This window comes from Physcomitrium patens, chromosome 17, assembly GCF_059467195.1.
Source record: "Physcomitrium patens ecotype Gransden chromosome 17, ASM5946719v1, whole genome shotgun sequence".
Classification (NCBI taxonomy): domain Eukaryota; kingdom Viridiplantae; phylum Streptophyta; class Bryopsida; order Funariales; family Funariaceae; genus Physcomitrium; species Physcomitrium patens.
Genome location: NC_143426.1, coordinates 11,693,466 through 11,715,172, shown reverse-complemented (window position 1 = coordinate 11,715,172; position 21,707 = coordinate 11,693,466). Strand labels below are relative to the sequence as shown.

The 21,707-nt window shown below is 32.1% G+C and overlaps 1 protein-coding gene and 1 long non-coding RNA gene across 4 annotated transcripts; both read right to left on the bottom strand.

The window, feature by feature from the left end:
* Positions 1-8,534: 8,534 nt before the first annotated feature.
* LOC149987557 (uncharacterized) lies at positions 8,535-10,420 on the bottom strand. The gene is made up of 2 exons (XR_016498064.1): positions 9,946-10,420; positions 8,535-9,628 (listed from the first exon to the last, which is right to left on the bottom strand). It is a non-coding gene; the product is annotated as an uncharacterized LOC149987557 (long non-coding RNA).
* Positions 10,421-12,153: 1,733 nt separating this feature from the next.
* LOC112294683 (uncharacterized) lies at positions 12,154-17,977 on the bottom strand. 3 transcript variants are annotated; one of them, XM_024545421.3, is made up of 6 exons: positions 17,082-17,977; positions 16,935-16,973; positions 15,840-16,436; positions 15,368-15,520; positions 14,049-15,127; positions 12,154-13,800 (listed from the first exon to the last, which is right to left on the bottom strand). In XM_024545421.3, the coding sequence occupies exons 3-6, from the start codon at positions 16,227-16,229 to the stop codon at positions 13,284-13,286; spliced, it is 2,139 nt and encodes a 712-aa protein (XP_024401189.1). In that variant the 5' UTR covers positions 16,230-16,436; positions 16,935-16,973; positions 17,082-17,977; the 3' UTR covers positions 12,154-13,283. The 3 variants fall into 3 exon arrangements, with proteins under 3 accessions (XP_024401189.1, XP_024401186.1, XP_090099900.1); XM_024545418.3 differs by having other exon boundaries at positions 16,935-17,408; positions 17,569-17,977; XM_090243774.1 differs by having other exon boundaries at positions 16,935-17,977.
* Positions 17,978-21,707: the final 3,730 nt, after the last annotated feature.

Sequence of the window (21,707 nt, the reverse complement as noted above, 5' to 3'; positions counted from 1 at the left end):
GAAAGTAACAAGGTAATTGAGGTTTATGTGTGATTGAGGCTATTAAGAAGAGTGTTTTTTAGTACTTTTGAATCAAATTTTGAATTATATTCTTCTCATATGGGTGAAACCTATTAGGATTTTTTAGATATTTGTGAAACATAACTTCAACTTCCATAGCTAGGTGCTCAGTGTATTTTTAAGCAAGACAACACATATTATAACACCATGAAGCTAGAATCTTATACGATACATAATAAAGGTCCTATTCTCTCCTTAAAAGCCTCTCCTTGTTTTACATTAAATATTATTTTAGAACCTTTACATTAGAAAGCCTTTGCCTTATTAGATTCAGGAGCCTGAGCATGTTTCTTAGATGAAGAATTAGCTAAAAGACTTAATATATCTTTGGTAAGGAAAACTAAACTTGTTCACATAGAAGTCATAAATGATTGTTCATTATCTTTTGGAGATGTTACTCATAAAATCGTTCTTGTAAAAGTAATAACTAATGGTCATAATAACTTTGTCATATTTAATATCATTAGATCTTCCTCTAATCCAATCATTTTATGTTTATCATGGTTAAAAAAATACAATCCTTAAGTATATTGGATTTTTTGTACTCTTGACTTTTCTAAAAATATAACGAAGAGTGTAGTTAATCAAGTAAAAAATGACAAGTTTAGTATAATTAAACCTATATTTATAGATACAAGAGCTTTCTTGCATGCTGCAAAAGAAGGATTATCTTGTGTCATTTATGCAACATCCATTTTTAATGGAGGCAAAGGCTTCAAGTGGTATTGCAAGCCAATATTAGGATTTTTAAGATGTATTTAAAAAAAAAAGAATGCACATACTTTTCTAGAATATTGTCCTTATGACTATTGAATTGACCTTCAAGAAGGTGTATAACTACTCTTTGGACCAATCTACAATTAATCACAAAATGAGTTGGCTGAAATCAAGGAATATGTTGAAGAAAATCCAACCAAGAACTTCATATGCCATTCCAAAACTCCAGTATGAGCTCCAATTTTATTTGTAAAGAAAAAAGATGGATCATTGCGGATGTGTGTTGATTATCAAGAACTCAACAAGATCACCATCAAAAATAGGTCCCTACTACCTTTAATATCTAAACTTCTTGATGAATTGAATCAAGCCATGATTTATATAAAAATAGATCTACAAAGAGCATACAATCTGGTACTCATCAAAGAAAGAGATGAATGGAAGACTGTATTTTGAACTAGGTACAGACATTTTAAATGTAATGTCATGCCTTTTAGACTTACAAATGCACCAGTAACTTTTCAACATCTTATGAATGATGTTTTTTAAGAATTTTTAGATGATTTTATTGTGTATTATCTAGACAATATCTTGATCTATTCTAAGAATGCAGAAAAACATGAACTTCATATTTGTCGTATCTTACAAAAACTGAAAGATGTAAGACTCTATGCTAAGATAGAAAAGTACATATTCTATACTACTCAAGTTGACTTCTTAAGATACATCATTTCAAATAATGGACTTATGATGGATCTTAAGAAAGTTCAAATGATTATAGATTGGAAGATCTCAAAAATGGTCTGAGATGTCCAATATTTTTGAGAATTTGCAATTACTATTGGATCTTCATCAAAGACTTCTTTCAAATTACAGCTCTACTTACACGTTTAACTTGTAAAGCCAAACTTAAATAGAATTAAGAAGTAGAAGGAATATTTGAAGCTTTAAAAATAACCTTTACTTTAGTATCAATTTTATATTGTATTGACTTTTCTAAGGTATTTTTTTATAGAAACAGATGCATTGAACTTTCTTTTGAGTGTCGTATTATCACAAATCAGAATAAATGATAAACTTCACCTAGTAGTTTTTTATTCCAAGAAATTTTCTACATCCAAGGTTAATTATGAGATCCACAACAGAGCTTCTTACAATTATGGATTCTTTCCAAGAATGGTTCTATTATCTAGAAGGCGCTTCCAGTCCAATCACTATGTATATGGATCACAAGAACCTTGAATATTTCATGTCAGTTTGTATTTTGAATTATCGCAGGGCTTGTTGGAGCATGTCTTTGTCAAGATTTGAGTTCAATATTATTTATTGGCAATAAAAATAACAAGGTTTTTATGATGCCCTTTCATCTTTAAACTAATGGACAAAAAAAAATACGTAAACTAAGTTTTGGAGTAATACTTAAGATATACTATCAATTATCAACAAGACAATTGAAGAACCTTCGTATCATTAGCAGAGTTTGCTTACAATAATACGATACATTCTTCTATGCAATAAATACCTTTTTTTTGCCAATTATGATCACCATCCATGACTTGATATTTTTGACTTCTTAAAAATTGATAATCCTATGCCAGAAGGTTTGACAAATTATTTGTCAGAGCTACATGCAATAATAAAGGTGCAATTAAAAGAAACTCAAGAACAATAAAAGATCAATGCAGATGCCTATTGAAAGAAATAACCACAATTCAATATAGGTGACAAGGTATGGTTGTTTTATCGTAATATCAAGACTACTTGTCCATGTGATAAATTGGACTATCGCAAGCTTTGACCTTTTCTTATTTATAGATAAATTAATCCGATTGCTTATCGGTTATATCTATTGAAGGCAATGAAGATCCATCATATCTTCTACGTATCTCTTCTTGAACTATACAAGACTATAAACATAATAAGAAGAAGACAAGTTCCACCTCTTCCTACACAAGTGAACAATAATAAAGAGTTTGAAGTAGAAGAAGTTCTAGACTCAAAGTGGTGCCATAATAAATTGGAATATCTTATCTATTTGCATGGATATGATATTAGTGAATGTACATGGGAGCCAATAAAAAATCTTGCAAATGTAGCAAAGATAGTGGAGGCTTTTCATCGATGACATCCATCTAAATCAAGATAAAGAATATTAAGTCTTTACTATAAAAGAAACAAGGTCCATAGAAGATTATATTCTACCTTCTATCTTTTTTTGTAGCTTCTGTATATTTGTGACGCTAAAGAGATAGAGAATCAACAACCAGCAGATTCAACTCAAGAGCTTTTATTTGCATACTTATCAAATAAAATATTGCGATTGTCACAACCTTCAAGATGACAAAATTGAAATGAAGATCTCCAAAATGACATGTCTTTTCTTCAATAGATGGTGAGATACAATGTATTTGGTATCGTGACCTTGGGAGAAACTCCCAATATTTGGTGATTTTATTAGAGGTAGGAACAATTCTTAACAATGTTCCAAATATTTTATTTAAAAGAAGTTACAAAGGCATCAATAATGACCAAATAACTCAGTGGTCTTTTTACCCTAGTATGTAACACTATCAATGGTTGGGAAGGCCTATCAACTATCTTTGAAGAAAACAAAGATCAGAGTATGTAGTAAAATATAATTTGTCACATCTTGAATTTCCTCAACATATGAAGACCGCTCCTTATAGAACTCGTTCCTAAAAGGGAGGAAAATGTCACAAACATACACATGTAAATCAATAATTACTTATATGATTTAAATAATAGTTAATAAAATTAGGTCAATTCTATAATATCTTCTATAGTAGCTTTTTAGAAGCTTCATAGGTACTGCTTTGACTTTATAGGCGTCTTTAATTTATATTTTAGATTAGAAATGTGGTCAACAAGTTGGCCATGTGCTACATATATTGATAGCTTGAAAAACAAACTAATTATGTGGCTCACATGTAGAAAACTTGCCTTGTAAGCTAAACCATGTGTCCTATAAAGTCAACACATATTAGAGGTCCTATAGAGTATTGCCATGTAGCCCCTAGTTAGATGGTATATATAGAAGCAAGAGTGAAGCCCTCTTCACTATTATCAATTCTTTTCTTGCTTCTAGTCTAGATTTAAGAGTCTCTAGTTTTCTATCATTTGACAATAGCTATTCTAATTTACTTCTAATATACATACTACTTTATTTCTATTATGCCACTTTTCTTTTGACACAAATTTTCTAAGTTTATGCATCTTCTTTTAGTTCAGGTCCTTGACATCTATTTGTATAAGGTTGTTGCAATGCCAATCCTCTTGTTCAACGCCTTCTCTTTCTTTAAAGCTATACATCACTACATTTTGCATCCTAAGATCAAGATACCATTCAAGGGTTCTATGTGAAAAAAAAAGAAAATACAATGAAGGAGCAAATAAGTAAGATGAGCTTCATAAATCTCTTCTAATAGCCTATTATCATGTAGGCAAATAATAATATTACAAAGTGCATTATGCTTTGATTCATCTCCATGCAATATAATAGCAATTTCTTCAAAAGTATTAAAAAGATTATATTAACATCTATTGCTCTCATTTATAAAATGCAAAAATACAACAAGATTTATTTTGACTATTCTTTTATTTTCTACTTGAGATAGTGTGGAGTATTTTTGTGAAGCATAAGTCAATCAATATTTGCACATAAGGATGTAAATGCATATGTAACATTGTATTTATGGATATTTTCTTAAAACTCTTTTGTTCTTGCATCTTGGTCCTCAAATAAGCATCTTGAAAGTAAAGATAGAGAAAGTAGATATGGTAGAGAAACTTTTCTTTGACAACAATATTGTCTAAAGAATAACAAATCCTTTAATAATCAAGCTAATTATTCATCAAATCAATACAATGTATTACAATGAAGACACAAAACATTCATTCTCCCTATTTTATGTATGACTTCAGGAATTGTAACTATTTCAATTTTTCTTTGTACTCTCTCACGTTCCCTATATTTTCAATAAGCAATTGTTCTCTGATTCATTGTTAAAACTACATTGCTCACAATAGCACAAGTTCCACTAAAAAATTGGAGTAAGCTTATTAGTATTAAAATTTTATCTTTATAAAATTCTAATAAAACCTTGTTACTTAAGTATCTTAGCAAAATTATATAGTACCTATAAAATAAAAATGAGCACATACAACTTAATAAGACAATTTATAATACCAAAGTGTTTTAACAAAAATATTCTATACCTATGCATTTCTATTGATCATGTTTATATATATTTTTACAACTTGCTACAACAAAAAGCTCAATTTTTTCAAAATGTTATATTTTACAAATCTAAATAAATAAATAAATTTTAAATATATATATTAATTTAAAATATATTCAAAAATATATATATTTTATTTTTATATATATTAAAATATATTAAAATATATTAAAATATATATATTTTTTATTTTTATATATATTAAAATATATTAAAATATATATGTTTCTTATTTTTATATATATTAAAATATATTAAAATATGTATTTTATTTTTATATATGTAAACATATAAAGTTGAATATAAAAAATTTCATATAAAAAGAAGAAATAAAATTTCTACAATTGAATTTTTATATAGCAATTCTTATTATAGTTGATAATACTTCAAAAATTCCAATGAAACTTTTTTTTCAGAATTTTCTTTATAATAAAAATATAATATATAATATAATATAATAAATATAATATGAAAACTATAAAAACTATAAAAACTATAAAAATTATAAATATAATTATACATATATAAATTTAAAATATACAACTATAAAATGATAAAAGGGCTTTATTTCTTATAAAATCCTTATATAAGTCCATGATTAACAATGATATCCTTGCTTCTATTATAGAAGAGAAAGATAATTGACAAAAGATGTAAAATATGTACAATGTAGAATCAAAAAAATCAAGTACAAAATTTTGTTATTTAAAATTCTTTAATAGAAGGCCTGAGAAAAGTTATCATTCTCTCTTTTCAATCTTTATCCCAATGAAAATTTGCATATTTTAGGTGATAAAACCACATCACCAGAAGTTCATATATATATATATATATATTTTTACGATTCACGATGAACTTATGATTGAATGCAAGAAGTGAGCTGTGAAAGAAGAAGGAAAATAAACATGTTGCATAATAAGAACAAAATTCTATTCTAATTTAATATAATAAGATTATTTTTCAAGCTCAAATATTTCACAATTTGTATAGAAAAAAGCTATTACAAAAATTTATTGTTGATGGATGGACAACAATTGAACAATTGTATTTGTAATATCTATTTTATAATCAAAAAAATCTATGTGTTGATTTATACCAACGATAGATGAATGCAATTGTAACTCATCGAAATATTGGACTTGAAGAAAGATAATATGAATTAAATAATTTAGGATGCAAGATCTTATTTCTATCATCACATATTTGAAATAAAAGACATATGATAGAAATATTTCAAGATTCTATAGAAATTATAAGGTTTTATCAGCATCTTGATATTTTTATAACAATGACAGCAAATCTAAGATGGTCTAAAATCTAAAATGAATTACTTCAAGGACAAGTAAGTGACAAGCCAAATTTGATTGTCCATATATTTGAACTCAAGAAATGTATAATTATAGAAGATATAAAGAAGAGGTTATGTTATTGCATGTGTTTATGTTATTGAGTTTTGAATAGAGAGGTCCACCTCATATGCACATATTGATTTTTAAGTTATATATATATATATATATATATATATATATATATAACATTAAATCTATGGAAAAGATTTTAAAAAAAACATCTTAGATGATTTTAATGCATGTTTGCAAAAAAAATATGGAATTAGCAATCTAATAGAGGAACAAATTAAGAATTTTGGACCTTTTTTGTTGGATAAGATTTTGCTAGATTCCAACAAAACACTTGCATATTTCTTCCAATGCTATTATCAAAAAAACAATTGGAATGAAATAATTAATAAAAATTAATTTATTGCCAAAGAAAGAATATGAAACATTTGATAATTAGAAGCAAATTTGGAGCAATATATTCTACAATTGAATCTTCAACAAAAAAAGGCATATGATGATATTGTGGCTTCCATAATAGAAGAATATGGATACATGTTTTTTTTCTAAATAGACATGTAGGAACTAATAAGACATTTGTCTACAATACTTTGGCATTTAAAATTTGGTTAATGTAAAAAATTATTATATATGTTGCATCATTAGAAATTTCCACATAGCTACTTGAAGGAGGAAGAACTATCCATTCTTCATTTAAGATTCTACTAGATTGTAACAAAGACTCTTTTTATTTAATTACTAAGAATTTCAACCATATTAAGTTTATTGGCCAAACTTTGCTTATTATTTAAGGTGAACTTACAATGCAACATCATTATTGTCTTGAGGTAGTTAATTGTTCCTTTAGAGATATTTGGGATATTAATCCCCTATTTGAAGGAGCTACAATAATTTTTGGTAGAGATTTTTGCCAAATATTGCCAATGATTGTGAAAGAAACTTGAAAAGAAATTGCAGCAATGTCTTTTTGACATTCAACACTTTGGCCTCAAATAAAAATCCATACATTAAAAGAAAACATGAGGTTGAATTCAAGAGTACTTCAAGCAAATATCAAGTTTTTTAATTAGCTTCTTCAAGTATAGAATGCATATACATTGTATATATTAATGGTGGTACATTTGGATTTTGTATGGTTGCATTATTATTGACTAATATTTTTATTTGTCACTTGCTAGATTGAAAATGGTACAAATTTATTGCTTGATAATGTAGTTATGCTTCATGATTACATGATTTTTGATCAACAATTAATGTTATTAGTTGATGTTATTTATCTAAGACTGGCAAAAGATGGTGTAGCAAATGATACCTTCTTAAGAGATAAAATACTTTTATTTGCATGGAATGATGATATAGAATGTATTTATGAAAAGATTATGGCCATATTTCTTAGAAAAGAACAAGAATATCTAAGTGGTAATGAAGTTGTTGTCAAAGATGGTGTCTACAATAATAATGTTTATTCAATCAAATTCATCAAGTCACTTAATCCATCTGGAATGGCCAAATCAAGGCTTTGTCTTAAGATTGAAACTCTAGTGATGCTACTAAAAAATATTGCTCCTTGCTAAGAACTTTGCAATGGAATCTAGTTGATAATTATATGATTAATAGATCAAGTTTTTTAAAAAAGAGTTTTTAGAAGAAAATTTGTTGAGAACTTGGTGTTCATTTTGTTGATTATATTAACTTCTATAACAAAAGAACTTTTGTTCATTCTAAAGTAAAAGCAATTTACAATCCATCTTATATTTGCTATAACAATAAACAAATTCCAAAGACAATTGATGAAGCTTGTTGGTTTGGATCTACAACAACCTATTTTTCTCCATGGTTAACTTTATGTAGCACTCTCTTGATATACTTCCTTCCGTTCTATCAAGATTCTTCTTTCTAGAAACAAAAATTTTAATTCTATGTTGAATATTGTTTTCTTGAAAGTTTTAATTAGATTAATATTAGTAATTTATTTTTTATATTTTTTATTTTAATTTATTTATTTATTAAATTTAATACATCTTTGAATGTCTTAACTTCTTTTATGATTTTTCAATGTAATTTAATTTTTATATTTTTAGAAGTAATTATTTCAATAAAATGAACTACTTTTTTTACATATTATCTAAGACAATGGCATGGATTTACAAATTCTACTTTGTAGCTGAGAGCTTCATTATGTATTTTATTCTTTTCTAATTTTATTATATTATATTATATTTGTATTTGAATTTTCTTTTTTTACTTAAAAATTGCTTCATTTGAGTCATAGTTTCCTTGATATGACATGAGTTCAGCTAATATAAATAAATATATATATATATATATGTAGATGGAAGAATAATAAAGCAACCCTGACTTTTGCTAAAGCGATTCAGCCCCATTGTACCCATCGTGTCAACACCCTCTTTGTTCATAGCCCCTGCTCCCTTTGTTCCCAACTTTCATTCCAACTTCTCTAGTTCTCAACCCCCGCTTCCTCTTTTCCCATCCATTCCCGGCCTCCTCGCCCAGCTTAGTCACCAGCTCTTATCTCAACCTTATTCCAGCTCTCATCTCATGTGCACGTGTTCATGTCTTTCACATGGAGATTTGTTTAAGAGATGATGGTTTTACAAATATGACAAAAAGTTATTACTCTCTTAATAGAGACTTGATAAGAGTGGGTACCATAAACGACATGCGTATTACTTTCTCAACTTGTTGAGCATCAACAAATGCTTTCACTTTTCCTCGATCCTCGAACATCACCTCCACACCAGCACCTGTTTTGGATTAGTGATATGTAAGTACAATACAACCCACTTCTATTTTATTTCCAACATATACCTGCAAGTTTAGAAACAATTGTTGTTAGGAGGTTACAAAATTGCCTCCACACAGACTTCATCTATTAGTGCCAAAATCACACAATCTGTACATACAATGACAACTATACCGACTAGCATTTTGAAGTACTGTGGAACGTGAACTAGATATCATACGAAGGCCGTCCTAACTTGGCCAGCAAAATGATGGAAAGCAAGTATTCCATCCAACTACCTATGTAAAAATTTATTATGCACTAAACTGTGCAAGAAACCGGAAGAGTTTCTGACAAACCAACTGTGAAACCCATTAGAAATGCGTCCTGGCCAAAAAATTATACATGCACGTAACGAGGTATGTATCACGTTCGAGAACGCCCACCGTCAAATACTTTCTAATGTGTTGATCAACTTCAGATTGGTCCACCTGCAACATGTTCAGAAATGTCGTCAGTCCTTGATCACCTGTTCTATCCCTCATTTACACACAAAGAAAAGGATAAACTAGGTAGAACCAACAGTGAAACGAGGTCAAATAGGACAAATATCAGGTCCTTCAATATAAATTGTACACTGTGGTTGAAAGAATTCTGTTCACAGCACGAGCGCAACTCAATAATGATCAGATAAATCGAGGAAAATAGGCAGAACACAATGCAACGCGAGAAACCATGCCCAATTTCGGAGCCTGAAAAGGGTAAGAACGAAGATATAGACTTAGAACACGTGAACTTTTCTGCTTACGCTATTTTATAGTATGAGAATATGATCGTAGAGCGGATGAAGTCCTGAAGTGCTCGTGAATTATTCCCCAGACCTTCCGAGCCCTTTGCCGGTCTTAGGTTCAAGAACCGAATTACTGCAACTTCCACCATGCACGCGCACACGTTCCAACATTTTGGTCCATGATACTAAAAATTAATGTGGATCACAACTGCAGCCTCGAGCACAGGTCTTTGTATCATCGGGACTAACTAGCACATACCATGCCTGACTGTAGAAATCGGATCTTCGCTCCTTCGCATTTCGACTATTCTGTTCAACGACCAATTTATGGTCTCGGCTTTGAGAGGCAATCAAACCATTGATAAAATCCAGAAGAGAATGACTAAACCCAAGAAAGTAAGGTCGACGCCGGCGACGCTCGTTAATCTTCCGTATAGTTTTTGCTATCATGTCGTCATATAGATCAGTATCCATGTCCTTCTCAATGTTGGTCAGAAACTGATTCATTTCGTATGCCACTGCGATTGTCACGAGATGACAACAGTTATCTCAGATAATTAAGCACGTTTCGATACACTTTGCCATCAAATTAAGAGATGACTAAATTTAAACATGAAACGGGTTGACGTGACTTACATCATGACTGACACTCAACTTGAGCTTGTTATCAGAATAAGGGCGTTCAAAAAGGCCCAACTGGAACTTGTCGCGCAGGATGGGTGGATGGTACCATGTCCAGGCCTGCTTGAATGGCAGTGTATACAGAGTGCGTGTAGTTAAATCGTTACGAGGGAGGTTGAGATGAGGGCCAGAATGAGGTCGGGATGAGGGCTGGTGACGAAGCTGAGAACGGATGGGAAGATATAGACACACCAAAACACACTAGAAAGGTTTTCTTAATGTTGTAGTGGAAGGAAATGGAAAGTGGTCACTACGTTTTATTGTAACATGACTAATTATCTGTGTACAATAAAGATAGAAGATAGTATTTCTGGTTTTTTTTCTTCTTTTTTTTTTTTTTTTTATAATTTTTTATTACAATGAATGCTTTTGCATCAGCATTTGACTTGGAAACTTATTGGATGTCAGTAAGTGTACCGCAAAGCTAGTTTGAAAATATGGTTTCATAAAAATTAAAATATTATTTTGTAAGGTGTGAATAAAAACCACTGATGTATGCACATGCCATGACCAGTGATAAATGACAATATTATTATAATACATTATCATTATTTAATAGATTATTGCATATGCATGTGTAATATCAAACATTTAACCCATATAAACTTCATTGTATAAAATGTCAAATCTATGTAAATTCAAGAAAAAAATTTATATATATATCATAATTTTTATAACTTAATGTTGAACTTAAAATTTAAGAATATAAACATGTTCTTGTTATTTAGTCGTTCTTTATTTTTATTTTCATATAAATGAATTTTATTGACTTCACTCATATACATGTTTATTTATAATTATTCTACTTGAGTAAATTACACCTATCGTGTGCAAAGATGTTTATATGCATACATGAGTTATGATGAATTTGTCCACAACAATCATTTTTTAGATTTACAGATATTTATGATATCATTTGTAATGTAATGAACCATACTCTAAGTCATATTCTAAGTCAATTTTTCAACTCTGCTGATATGCCTTGTGTAAATAATACTTTTATCTATCTGAGCAATGAAAAACGAATAAAACTCTCATTATAATCTAACCTTCAACATGCATGCTTTATGATAAGCCTCCAACTTTGTCTTTCTTTTTAGTCAATTTTTCATTCCTAACTAAAAAAATACGTTTGATTGTATAAAATCACATACAGATGGTCGAATCAGGAGAAAGTAAGTTCAACAAGCTATGATGAACATCTTAATCTAAAATTTTAGGAAGTAACATACATTTCAAAATTCAGGTAATGAATATTAAGATGTCCAAATTTGGTGAAATGTAATGGCAAAGCATGACTTACGATAGAGAGCCTACAGCTGTGCTTCATGTACTGTTGTACTACTATTGCCACATGAAGAAAATGACAGTGATGGAACCTCCAAAGGGACTAAAATCACTGTGAAACCCACTATTTCAATGAATATTATTTTTAATATCATTTTTCATTAAAAAATTATAATGATAATTCAGAACTCAAAACTGCTAGGTTCACATCCAAACAATTTATGTTTAAAAGCCACACTCCATGAAAGTGCTCTCAAGTGTTCCAAACCTGCAAAACTTTCAATTCAAAGAGCTGCAAAGTCCTCATGTGGAAACTCCAAAAAATGAGGTCCCACAAAAGTTTCTTAACCATCTTGTCTAACATGACTAGCCTAAAACCAAACCCATAAATGGAATGTTAACACTCTGATTCCAATAGAATTGGGTATCATCTAAGTATAATTGAACATAACATTGTGTATTTGCACATAATCTCGAACCACTAACCTCACAACTGTATTCTGAGAATGACCTCTGCATACTCCTGGAAATGGACTACGAACTAGCTTTTAAATAACAACTATGAAAGAAACTTTGGAGGATGGAAACAAAAATTCAAGAAACTCTAGTATTCACGCCACCATACCCAGACATGGATGAAGTTAGAAGTTTCAGGATCCCATTCTATGATACACCAGCCGCAGTAGTCCATCCACTTATCAACTGCTTTAGCTAACGGCTCCACTCACACAGCTTTCTTAGATTTTCTTGCACATTCTAGCAGCAGTTGAGATTTGTAAACTGTAGACCATCCATATGAACACTACGACACACCACAAAAATGTGCGCACAAATCTAACCAATATCTACACCAACATAAGAATATGATCTTTACGTTAAGCTTGATACTTCACGTATCAAGCTACACACATAGACCACACCATGAACAGCAGACAAATTCCAGGATTCTGCTTTTCATATGAAATGTGTGCAGCTCCAGCTGTCGGCTTCCGGTACTTAAGTAGAGTTTCCAATTAGAGGAGATGGCCCCACTCATCTTCGCACTCTTCACGAGAGTCCACCTAAAGAAATGTGCGGAAATTCACCTACGGAGACCTTTCGAGATTTTGATCTATAGAGACCTATCGGGACCTGTTGGGACACTGACCAACTGACATCTTTAACTATGACACAACTCTGCCAAATAATGCATTTAAAACCCCAAAATCACTGCTTGGATGAATTCACTCTGAAAATATGAGATAGCTCTTACGTGAGATTCATGATAGGTGATATCCGACTGCCATCGTGAGCTAGACAGAAAGCATCCAAATCTTTAGTCCGCTAGAAAGATACGTCAGGGAGATGCAGTTGGAGAGGAGAGTTGCCGCTATGCGTTCTTCATCTTGTTATCTGGGGCTGTGTCGACGAACAAATATTTTCTTTTTCAAAGAATCTTTGATACTAGTTCCTCGACTAACAAATTCGCCTGCAAACCCTTTACTTTTTATCACGTTCTTCTCCCAGGTAAGTTTCATACCCCCTTCTAACGTACCAGCTGGTAAACCATGATGCGAAAGGTTGACCTTGAAATGCGCCACTTCCGTGACGCCTTTCTTGAAGCAGGCCACAGCCTGACCCAAGGGGATGACTCCATAGCCCAGTGCATCTTCGTCTGAATCATGATCAAGAACTCGGACTAATAAGTATTCTTTGTCCACTCGTTGCAAGGGAAACGTACTCAAAACCAACGTCGGAAGTTCTTGTAAAGGATTCCACACAGGATTTAGAGTCTGGTGTTTCACTTTCGAACAAAATTCTTGTAACAAATTGGGGCCAACGAACGAGACAAATGGATCCGAGAAACCATTGATGTCCGATGCCCGAAGCTTCTTAGCCCGCAATGAAGTAAACCGGATGTGCCACCTGAAATTTTCAACATTTAGACAATCAGGAACCTGGCAATATTCTCAAACAGATAAGAATGTCACCATATAACCCATGATCTACAAACGTTGTTTAAGACGTTACCGATTTTCCAAGATGATAACCGACTGATGAAAGAGCTAGTACTGAGCAGCTGGTATAAAACTCCAATTTACTTTTTACAGAGTTGATTCACAAGAATTAGAACGGAAGCACTACCGCATAACTCAGGGAAGAAAATCACCCACCTCTTGTCATCCTCGTCGCTACCATCCGGTATTAACGTCGATGAAGGTAATGCATATGACGTCAATTTGTATGTTGCTCCGACGGGCTTGTGATCACTGGTGAGAATGCTGGGGGCAGAAAAGTACGAAATGAGATATGAATGGCACCCTTGTAAGGTCTTCCACAACACACGATCGCACCATGCAGGCATTCGTTTTTGATCGTAATGATCTGAATAATCCCTCTGCATCTTGAAAGTTGGGGGGAACGTGATCTCCCCTTCTTTGAAACCAGCAAGTACACGTGAGGCCCCTTTCTCCTTCCGTAGCTCGTCATACTTGAGGAGCTCCTTCCACCTGTTCTGATGAATTTGTTTCACAATTGTGGCCCAGAAACTCCGATCGGGAGTCAGCCCTTGGGGATCCAGTTTTCCGAAGTCCAGCCTGTAATTCAGATCTCCAAGCCAGAATATGTGGTGAAACTGGCTGAGTAAATCCATACTATCTAGTCCTACCTTCATTGACATTGCAATCTGTTTAAAATTGCTGTTCCGCGTCTCGCACTGCCCAACGTGGGCAGCTAAGTGGCAGTTCACGAAACATAAACCTGTGTCCCAGAATTTAAACGCTATGCACACAGCTCCTTTGTTTGCTATGACATTGCCCACTCCTGTCGCCTCACTGTCACTATCGACTTCAGAAATCGCCTTCTCTGCATCATCTCGAACAAACACAACAAGCCGCATCTGCCCTCGTGAGGTCGCATGAACAAGCTTATAACGATCACCAAAGTGCGACTTCAATGTATGAGTCCAATCCTTACTGCACTCTGTGAAGGGAGCACGCGGTGGATAATCACATTCCTGAGCTCCTATGGCGATGATCTCAAAGAAGGCATCGGTAGGTAGCCAGGGAGACAGATCTGCTGGAGGGCGAGCGTTTCCGACATTCCAGGTGCCCACAAACGCTGAAATAGTCTGTTCAGGTTCTGCCATCCCGACGACAATCTGCATCTGCAGTTTTCCAGGCATAAGCCTATTGCCACCTTTGGAGTACAGATCGTACCACTTGGTTTCAACATCCTTTCGGTCATTTTGCTCCTGATAACGTAGGTTTCAAAGTATACGTTAACAACCTCTTCTGTTGAAAGAAGTATTTGTGATTGTAGAGGAAGCTTTCTTCATGATCAAAACAGATCAATCAAAGAACGCAGTAGATTAAATGAGCTTAATTTCAATAAATCTCGAGTGATGATGTTCGCACAAACAACCTTCCTTTGACTGTAGAAGGATTACAGATGGACAATTAGCTGCAAGCAAACAGGGGAACTAAGTTTATACCTCAAGCAAGTTGAGAACACACAGAGGATTGATATGTCCAAGGGCTTCTTCAATACCAAGCACTCCTCTTGCCACAACTTGAAGTGTTATCTGAGCAGTCTTCAACTCCCTAACGTCAAAAGTGAAACTCTGGTTCACGTTAAGAATTCCATCCTGCAGATTCAATCAACCAGAGTCCCCCTTCCCATGTTCAAAAGTCGTTCTCTTCTACACATATTCATGAGGTAAACGAACATTTACAATGTACAACAGGTATGCATCAGAGAGTTAACAAAGAATGTAGCCATAAACTTTGGCACTTAAGTGCTATTAAACCCATCCGAACGATCTTCAATGAGATTCTATACCCGTCTTCGCCTCGTCAAACTAAATGTAAAAGGTGCAAAGTCTATTCTATTGCAGCCTAACAAAAGCTCGCATAAGTTCGCCGATAAGGTCCGTGAACGGTTTTCGTCAAAAGCACTATTAGTACCTGGTCGACGCCAGTCTTAACATCTTTTGATTTTCTCATAGTTTGTTCCACTCGCACTTTGAAAACAGGGTCTCTTGCATCAGGAGCAGTTCCAGATCTCTTCAAGTCTTTTGCAGCAACTATAGTCACCGTCACTCGGCATGCCCTGTCTGTGCTCGTAACATGAGAACCGTTGGATCCTGAAGCAATGTCCTCTAGATCAAAGGTACGACCATTGCTCCCTCCAGAATGAGATAATTTGTGCACCTTGCTGTTTCTACGATGGTCTGTTTTCTTCCCAATGCCCACTCTGAAGGAGCCCACTTGCGAGCCCTCTTCGAACTTTGGAATAGTCTCAGCGGGATAATTGGGTAAAGCTTCAGCAATTTTTGAAAGTTTAGACCCTTCCATTTTCCACTAATTGAATTCCAACTCACCTGCATCTAAGCAGTGGACTTGAGCACCAAAAACCGAACCTACTCTTGGGTTTCTTAAAGGAAACACTAAACGATGAGCAATAGGAGCAGCTTAGAAAAGCTCGAACGTGTAGCACTTTAATTGAGATGCAAATGACTTTCTTTGTCTCTTCCCAAGCTTCACACGAAGTTTCCTTAAGGACTGCAAATAGACAACACAACAGATGATCACAAACAGCACATAATTCAAACAAAGTGAGAACGACGACCACACAGCTCGATGCGGTCGATACTTTCAGTGCCTCACCAATCGGTTCAAGAGTAGATTGGCATCCCTTAAGTTCCGAGGAAAATTAGAACCCGCTAGTAAGATCATGGCTGCTGCTAAAATTCGGCATTCTCCCCCGGTGTGAAGGAGGTCACATTAGCAAATCTCAGGACTCGGACTGGGAGAGTCCCCCACACTCCACTCCCCCCATCCCCTCCCCCGCCCCCTGAACTTAGCAAAAATAAAAATAAAAATAGAACCCACTACAGCATGACACACAGAAATAGCTTTCATGCTCAAAGATTGCTTGAGTAACAGCGACTCTTCCCTGTCGAAAGCAGAGCGTCGCTGCAAACCTCCTTGGGGCGAAACGGACTACCGACAACACCAAGATGTCAGACGACAAACAGGAGGAATTGGTCAGTGAAGTACCTGACACTTGCTCACGTAGACGGCACGAACGTCCTGGTGCTAGAAGAAGGAACAATGTTTTCAGCACCGCAACCTTATGTACGCGATCAAAACAGCTCTCCCCCACAAAAGAAGACAATCGACATGACGTAAGGGTGAGATCCCCACCTTCCACGTCACAGAAAAACAACTCCAAAAGGCTCTTCCACTACTCATGCTGCTCTTTTCGCGATGACTTCACCTCCTGGCCCCCCAGCCTCGGTGACAAACCTATAGCCAGCTTCCTCCTCCCTCCTCCTCCTCTAACACCGCATTATGTCATCATGTAGCAACAAACCCATTGTAATGCCGGACAATTCCTCCGATCACCTCTCCCCCTCCTCCTCCTCAACCGCCTATCTCCACAATCCTCACTCACCCCACATCTCATCTTCACTTTCAGATAATTTCACAACAATCCACCCTCCTCTCCAACACCCTTCATCGTGACCACACCTGATAAACATTGTTTTTAACAATCGCCATTACCCTTAATCCATCCTGACACAATCACAACACTGCTACACTGACCCTAATCTCGAAAACTGGAAAAAGAAAAGGATTTTTTTAAAATAATAAAACAATAAAATCCCAGCTTGTTTCGAGAACACCTCACCATCAGGAACCCTCGAAGGCAAGCCTTCGTAGCTCAGCCATGGCGGTAGATCAAACCCAGTTCAGAAGCCACAGGGCATCGTCACCATCATCATCATCATCTTCTTGCCTCATATCAGGCCAGAGAAAAACGGCATTCAAAGCAAGCTATGCTAGGATTGGGGATCTGATAACAGATCTTCCCCTGCTAGGGTTAGGCAAGCTCATGATCGTGGTCACTTCCGAGGTGGCAAAAACTACAAGAAAATAACAGAAAACAAAATACACAACCTAACCAATCCAACAACACAAACATGAATACACAAACAAACAAACAAACAAAGACTAACTTAGTTGGAAATCCAGACCCCCGAAATGGTCTCCGCACCTCCACTTTCTCCGCAGAATTATTTGTCCTAAACAAAGTGCATTTCCCACTATCCGATCCGCATTTGGCATGATCAATGAATGGAATTCGCCGTTGGATCGGCAATTGCTTCCTGCAATTTTCACTTGCTTGCTCATGTTTTCATCCTCATGTTGAGCTCAGTTTAGTTTCATGCTTCTCAACCTTTTCTATTCGATATGGATGGGCTGTGTAAATGTGTGTGTTTGTATAGTATGTTTTGTGGTTTAGCTGCCCGTAAGGTTTTCAATTGTTGTTATCTTTTTATCCTACTGTGCACTAGGCTTGCATTGATTCCTGGGATATGTGTACAGCTTCAAAAGTTACACTTTGTTTGAAGTTTAAGGTTAGTAGTTTTTTGGTGAGGGTAAGGTGGAGGATGTGATGGTTACTGTGTAAGATAATGAAGTAAATTTGTATTCTTATACATACATACATACATACAAACAAACAAAAATCAAATGGTAAAGACATCTCCAAGGTTCATTCAATAGTAGTTGGTCGTTAACTGAAACGATGTTTTATTTTTTATTTTTTTATAGATTGAATAGTGGCAATAAAACTAAGGAAAGAGAATTTGAATGCATTTTATTCTTAAAAAACGAGTTCAAGAACATTCATGGATTTAAGGTACAACATTCTTTGTTGAAAGAATATCTTTCTTTTAAAATTTATCTGACGAAATTATAATTTTTTAAATATATATATCTGTTATAAAATTTTCAAAGTTGTTTTGTGTAAATATTAAAAAAATTATTTCTAAATTATTGCCACTGTCTATTAACAAAATGTTTGTAAATAAATAAAGAATATAATATAATATTTTAACCTTTAAATCAATAATTATATAAAATGAAAATTTACACTGTGTGTGGCACTTTGGTACTATATATATATATATATATATATATATATATAATCAATTTTGTATTAATTCAAGTAGAAAATGGTAATTAACATTTTATTTGGTACTGTAAGTCAAAAGCCATGGAAACAATGATTGAGAAATAATAAAGTGGTGTAATGTCTTTGCAAATGTCAAATATTTATAGAATAAAACTTCATTATGGTATACTGGAATGGCACAAATAAATACTGTATTGACTTCTAACTCATAAATATATAGCATTGAAGCATCAAAATATTTTAATGAAAATGGTAAAAGAAAATTTGTAGCCTTTGAAAGGTCAAATAGAATCTAAGACAATATATGTGATTTATTAAAGAAAAACATGTGGTTTTAATAAAACCAAATTAGTGCAAAGCTTACAAATAAGGCTTTAGAATTTAAACAATAATGTATCATGAATTTTACTCTAAAAATATTATATTCTTTATTAACATAATGTCTATATAATAATTAATAATCACTTGAACCAATTTACAAAGAAAATGTATACAAAGGTTTTATATTTTTTAATTTAATTATATCATCTAAACATTTAAATTACTTGGATAATTTATTCTAGAATAAAAACGTGCTTACAAGTGTACAACTATGTTGCTTTACTGTAGAACCAACTTGCTTTTAGAAATGCCTACTTTTCAAATGATAAACTTTTATTTGATCTTGTAATATGCTTCATTGCAACTTTTTACATCGTAAAAAAATGTCTAAATTTTAATTTAATTCAATTTAATTTATTTGATTTTGAAACTAAGCTATCAAACAACTTTTTGAGTCTACTTTACATTTAATTTGAATGCTCTAAGTGTAGTTACAGGATTCTATTTAATTACAATAAAAAATTCACACTATTTATTATTGATGTATATCTTATAGTACAATCTTTGAAGTTAGATGGACTTGTAGAAATAGTTCCTTTGTATCAAAAAACCTCAACAATCTGTTATAAAATATCACTAGTGATATATATATATATATATATATATACATATGATTTTTCAAAAATCTCAAAAAACTAAATTTATAGAATACAGTATCATATTATGTTAGATAAATGCAATGTATATATATATATATATATGTTTGACATGTTTTTTGGCTTTTTCTTATTTTATTTTTTTTTATAAAAAATAAAAGTTGATTTGTAAAAAAATATGATATTTTAAATTTATAGAATGTTTTTATTTACTATAATTTAGTACTTGCAAAGAAGATGTATTGTGAATATTTTAAATTAATAATAACTAACAACCTACTTTAAAAGATTATATCAAATAAATTTAAATGCTAAAATTCAAACTATATAATTAATTATATAATTTATAAATTAATAATAATCTTAAAAATAAATACATGTAGAACTACATTTTTGATAAAAAAAGCTTTAAATTCAAAAATAAATTGTGGTTTTAATTAAAGACTTTATCTTTTAACAATAATAATAGAATCATTTATAAAACTATTTCTTTTGGTTAGTAATCAAATATCATATTGTTACAAAATATTAATATATTTTTAGGAAATTACCAAAAAATTCTAAATTATTAAAAAAATTTTCTACAAAACCAAAGTTTCATATTATAAATATCAAATATATTAATTTATTTTTAATTTACATAATATAATAATTCTTAATAAAAAATCAAGGCTAACTATATCAATTGCAGAAGAAGAAGAAGAATTTTTATTTTCTAAGTCGTTTTAATAAATGAAAATTTGTTAAATATAAAAATAAAAATAAATAAAGATAAATATTTTCTATAATAGAAAAAACTTTTTAATTAAAATTTAATAAAAAAATAAATATATTTTTAAAATAATAAAGAATGTCATATGTATAAAAACATTAAAGCAAACTATTATGTTATTATGTGATTACTATCAAAGAAGTATATTGTATTTTATATTAATTTAATTAAACAAAAAAACTAATAATTCTTATTTTTTAATATAATAAAAAAATTAATTAAATCACTTAAATATTCTTATATATATAACATGTTTATAGCTTATAAAAAAGACTTGATTCTTAACTAAAAAAATATGTATAATTATTTTTTGTGTATATGAATATAATTTGTATATATAATTTAGAATAATAGGCTAAACTTGGCTCTAGGGCTCTATGAAACTTCGAGCTATTCTTTGACTTTGATCAAAAATTCTAAGAATATAACTATAAGAGAGATCTTAGTATTGAATGAAACTTTTTGTTATGTGCTATCATTGGTGTTGTAAAGTGTATCTTTAGTAAAATACTTTGCATCTAATACAAGTCAATTTAGTTAAAATAGATACAAAATTGATAGCTGGTTGGGATAGAATAATATTAAAGAACAAGTCTATTACCACTCATGTAGTAGCAAGGCCATTAAGATGCACAAAATAAAGACCATTGTAGGAATAATCAATATTAATGTAGGAATCTATTAGAAGTAGGAAAGTACTCAATAGCTACTTGAACTCTAAGCTCAAACCACATAGAGCTCAAGATATACACATGACTAATACACATACTTGTAGCATTATTTAAGAAGTATAATCAAAGAAGGAATACCATCCAACTGATCCAACATATACAATTGGTATACTAAGCTACTGAACTTCAATACATTTTTAAGTAAACTTCTATCATTTTTTTTAGTTGTTTCTTTTATTATTTGATTTGAAAGACATTAAATTTCACACTTCAGTTGAAGATATAGAATTATAGAGTGTCCAATCTTTTCCATCTATGAAATACACTTCAACAACTTCAACATTCTTTTTTAATAAAAAAAACTACAACCTTTCAAAATATAAGATCAATATATATTTCAAAATCTTTAAGACCATTTGAAACCAAATA

Bases quoted from the DNA above. Each gene is read 5' to 3' on its own strand.
- LOC112294683 (XM_090243774.1), bottom strand. From the start codon at position 16,229: ATGGAAGGGTCTAAACTTTCAAAAATTGCTGAAGCTTTACCCAATTAT. The intron at 15,521-15,839 runs GTACTAATAGTG...TTGAATCTGCAG, and splicing joins TTAAGACTGGCGTCGACCAG to GATGGAATTCTTAACGTGAA. The intron at 13,801-14,048 runs GTGGGTGATTTT...TGAAAATTTCAG, and splicing joins AGCGACGAGGATGACAAGAG to GTGGCACATCCGGTTTACTT.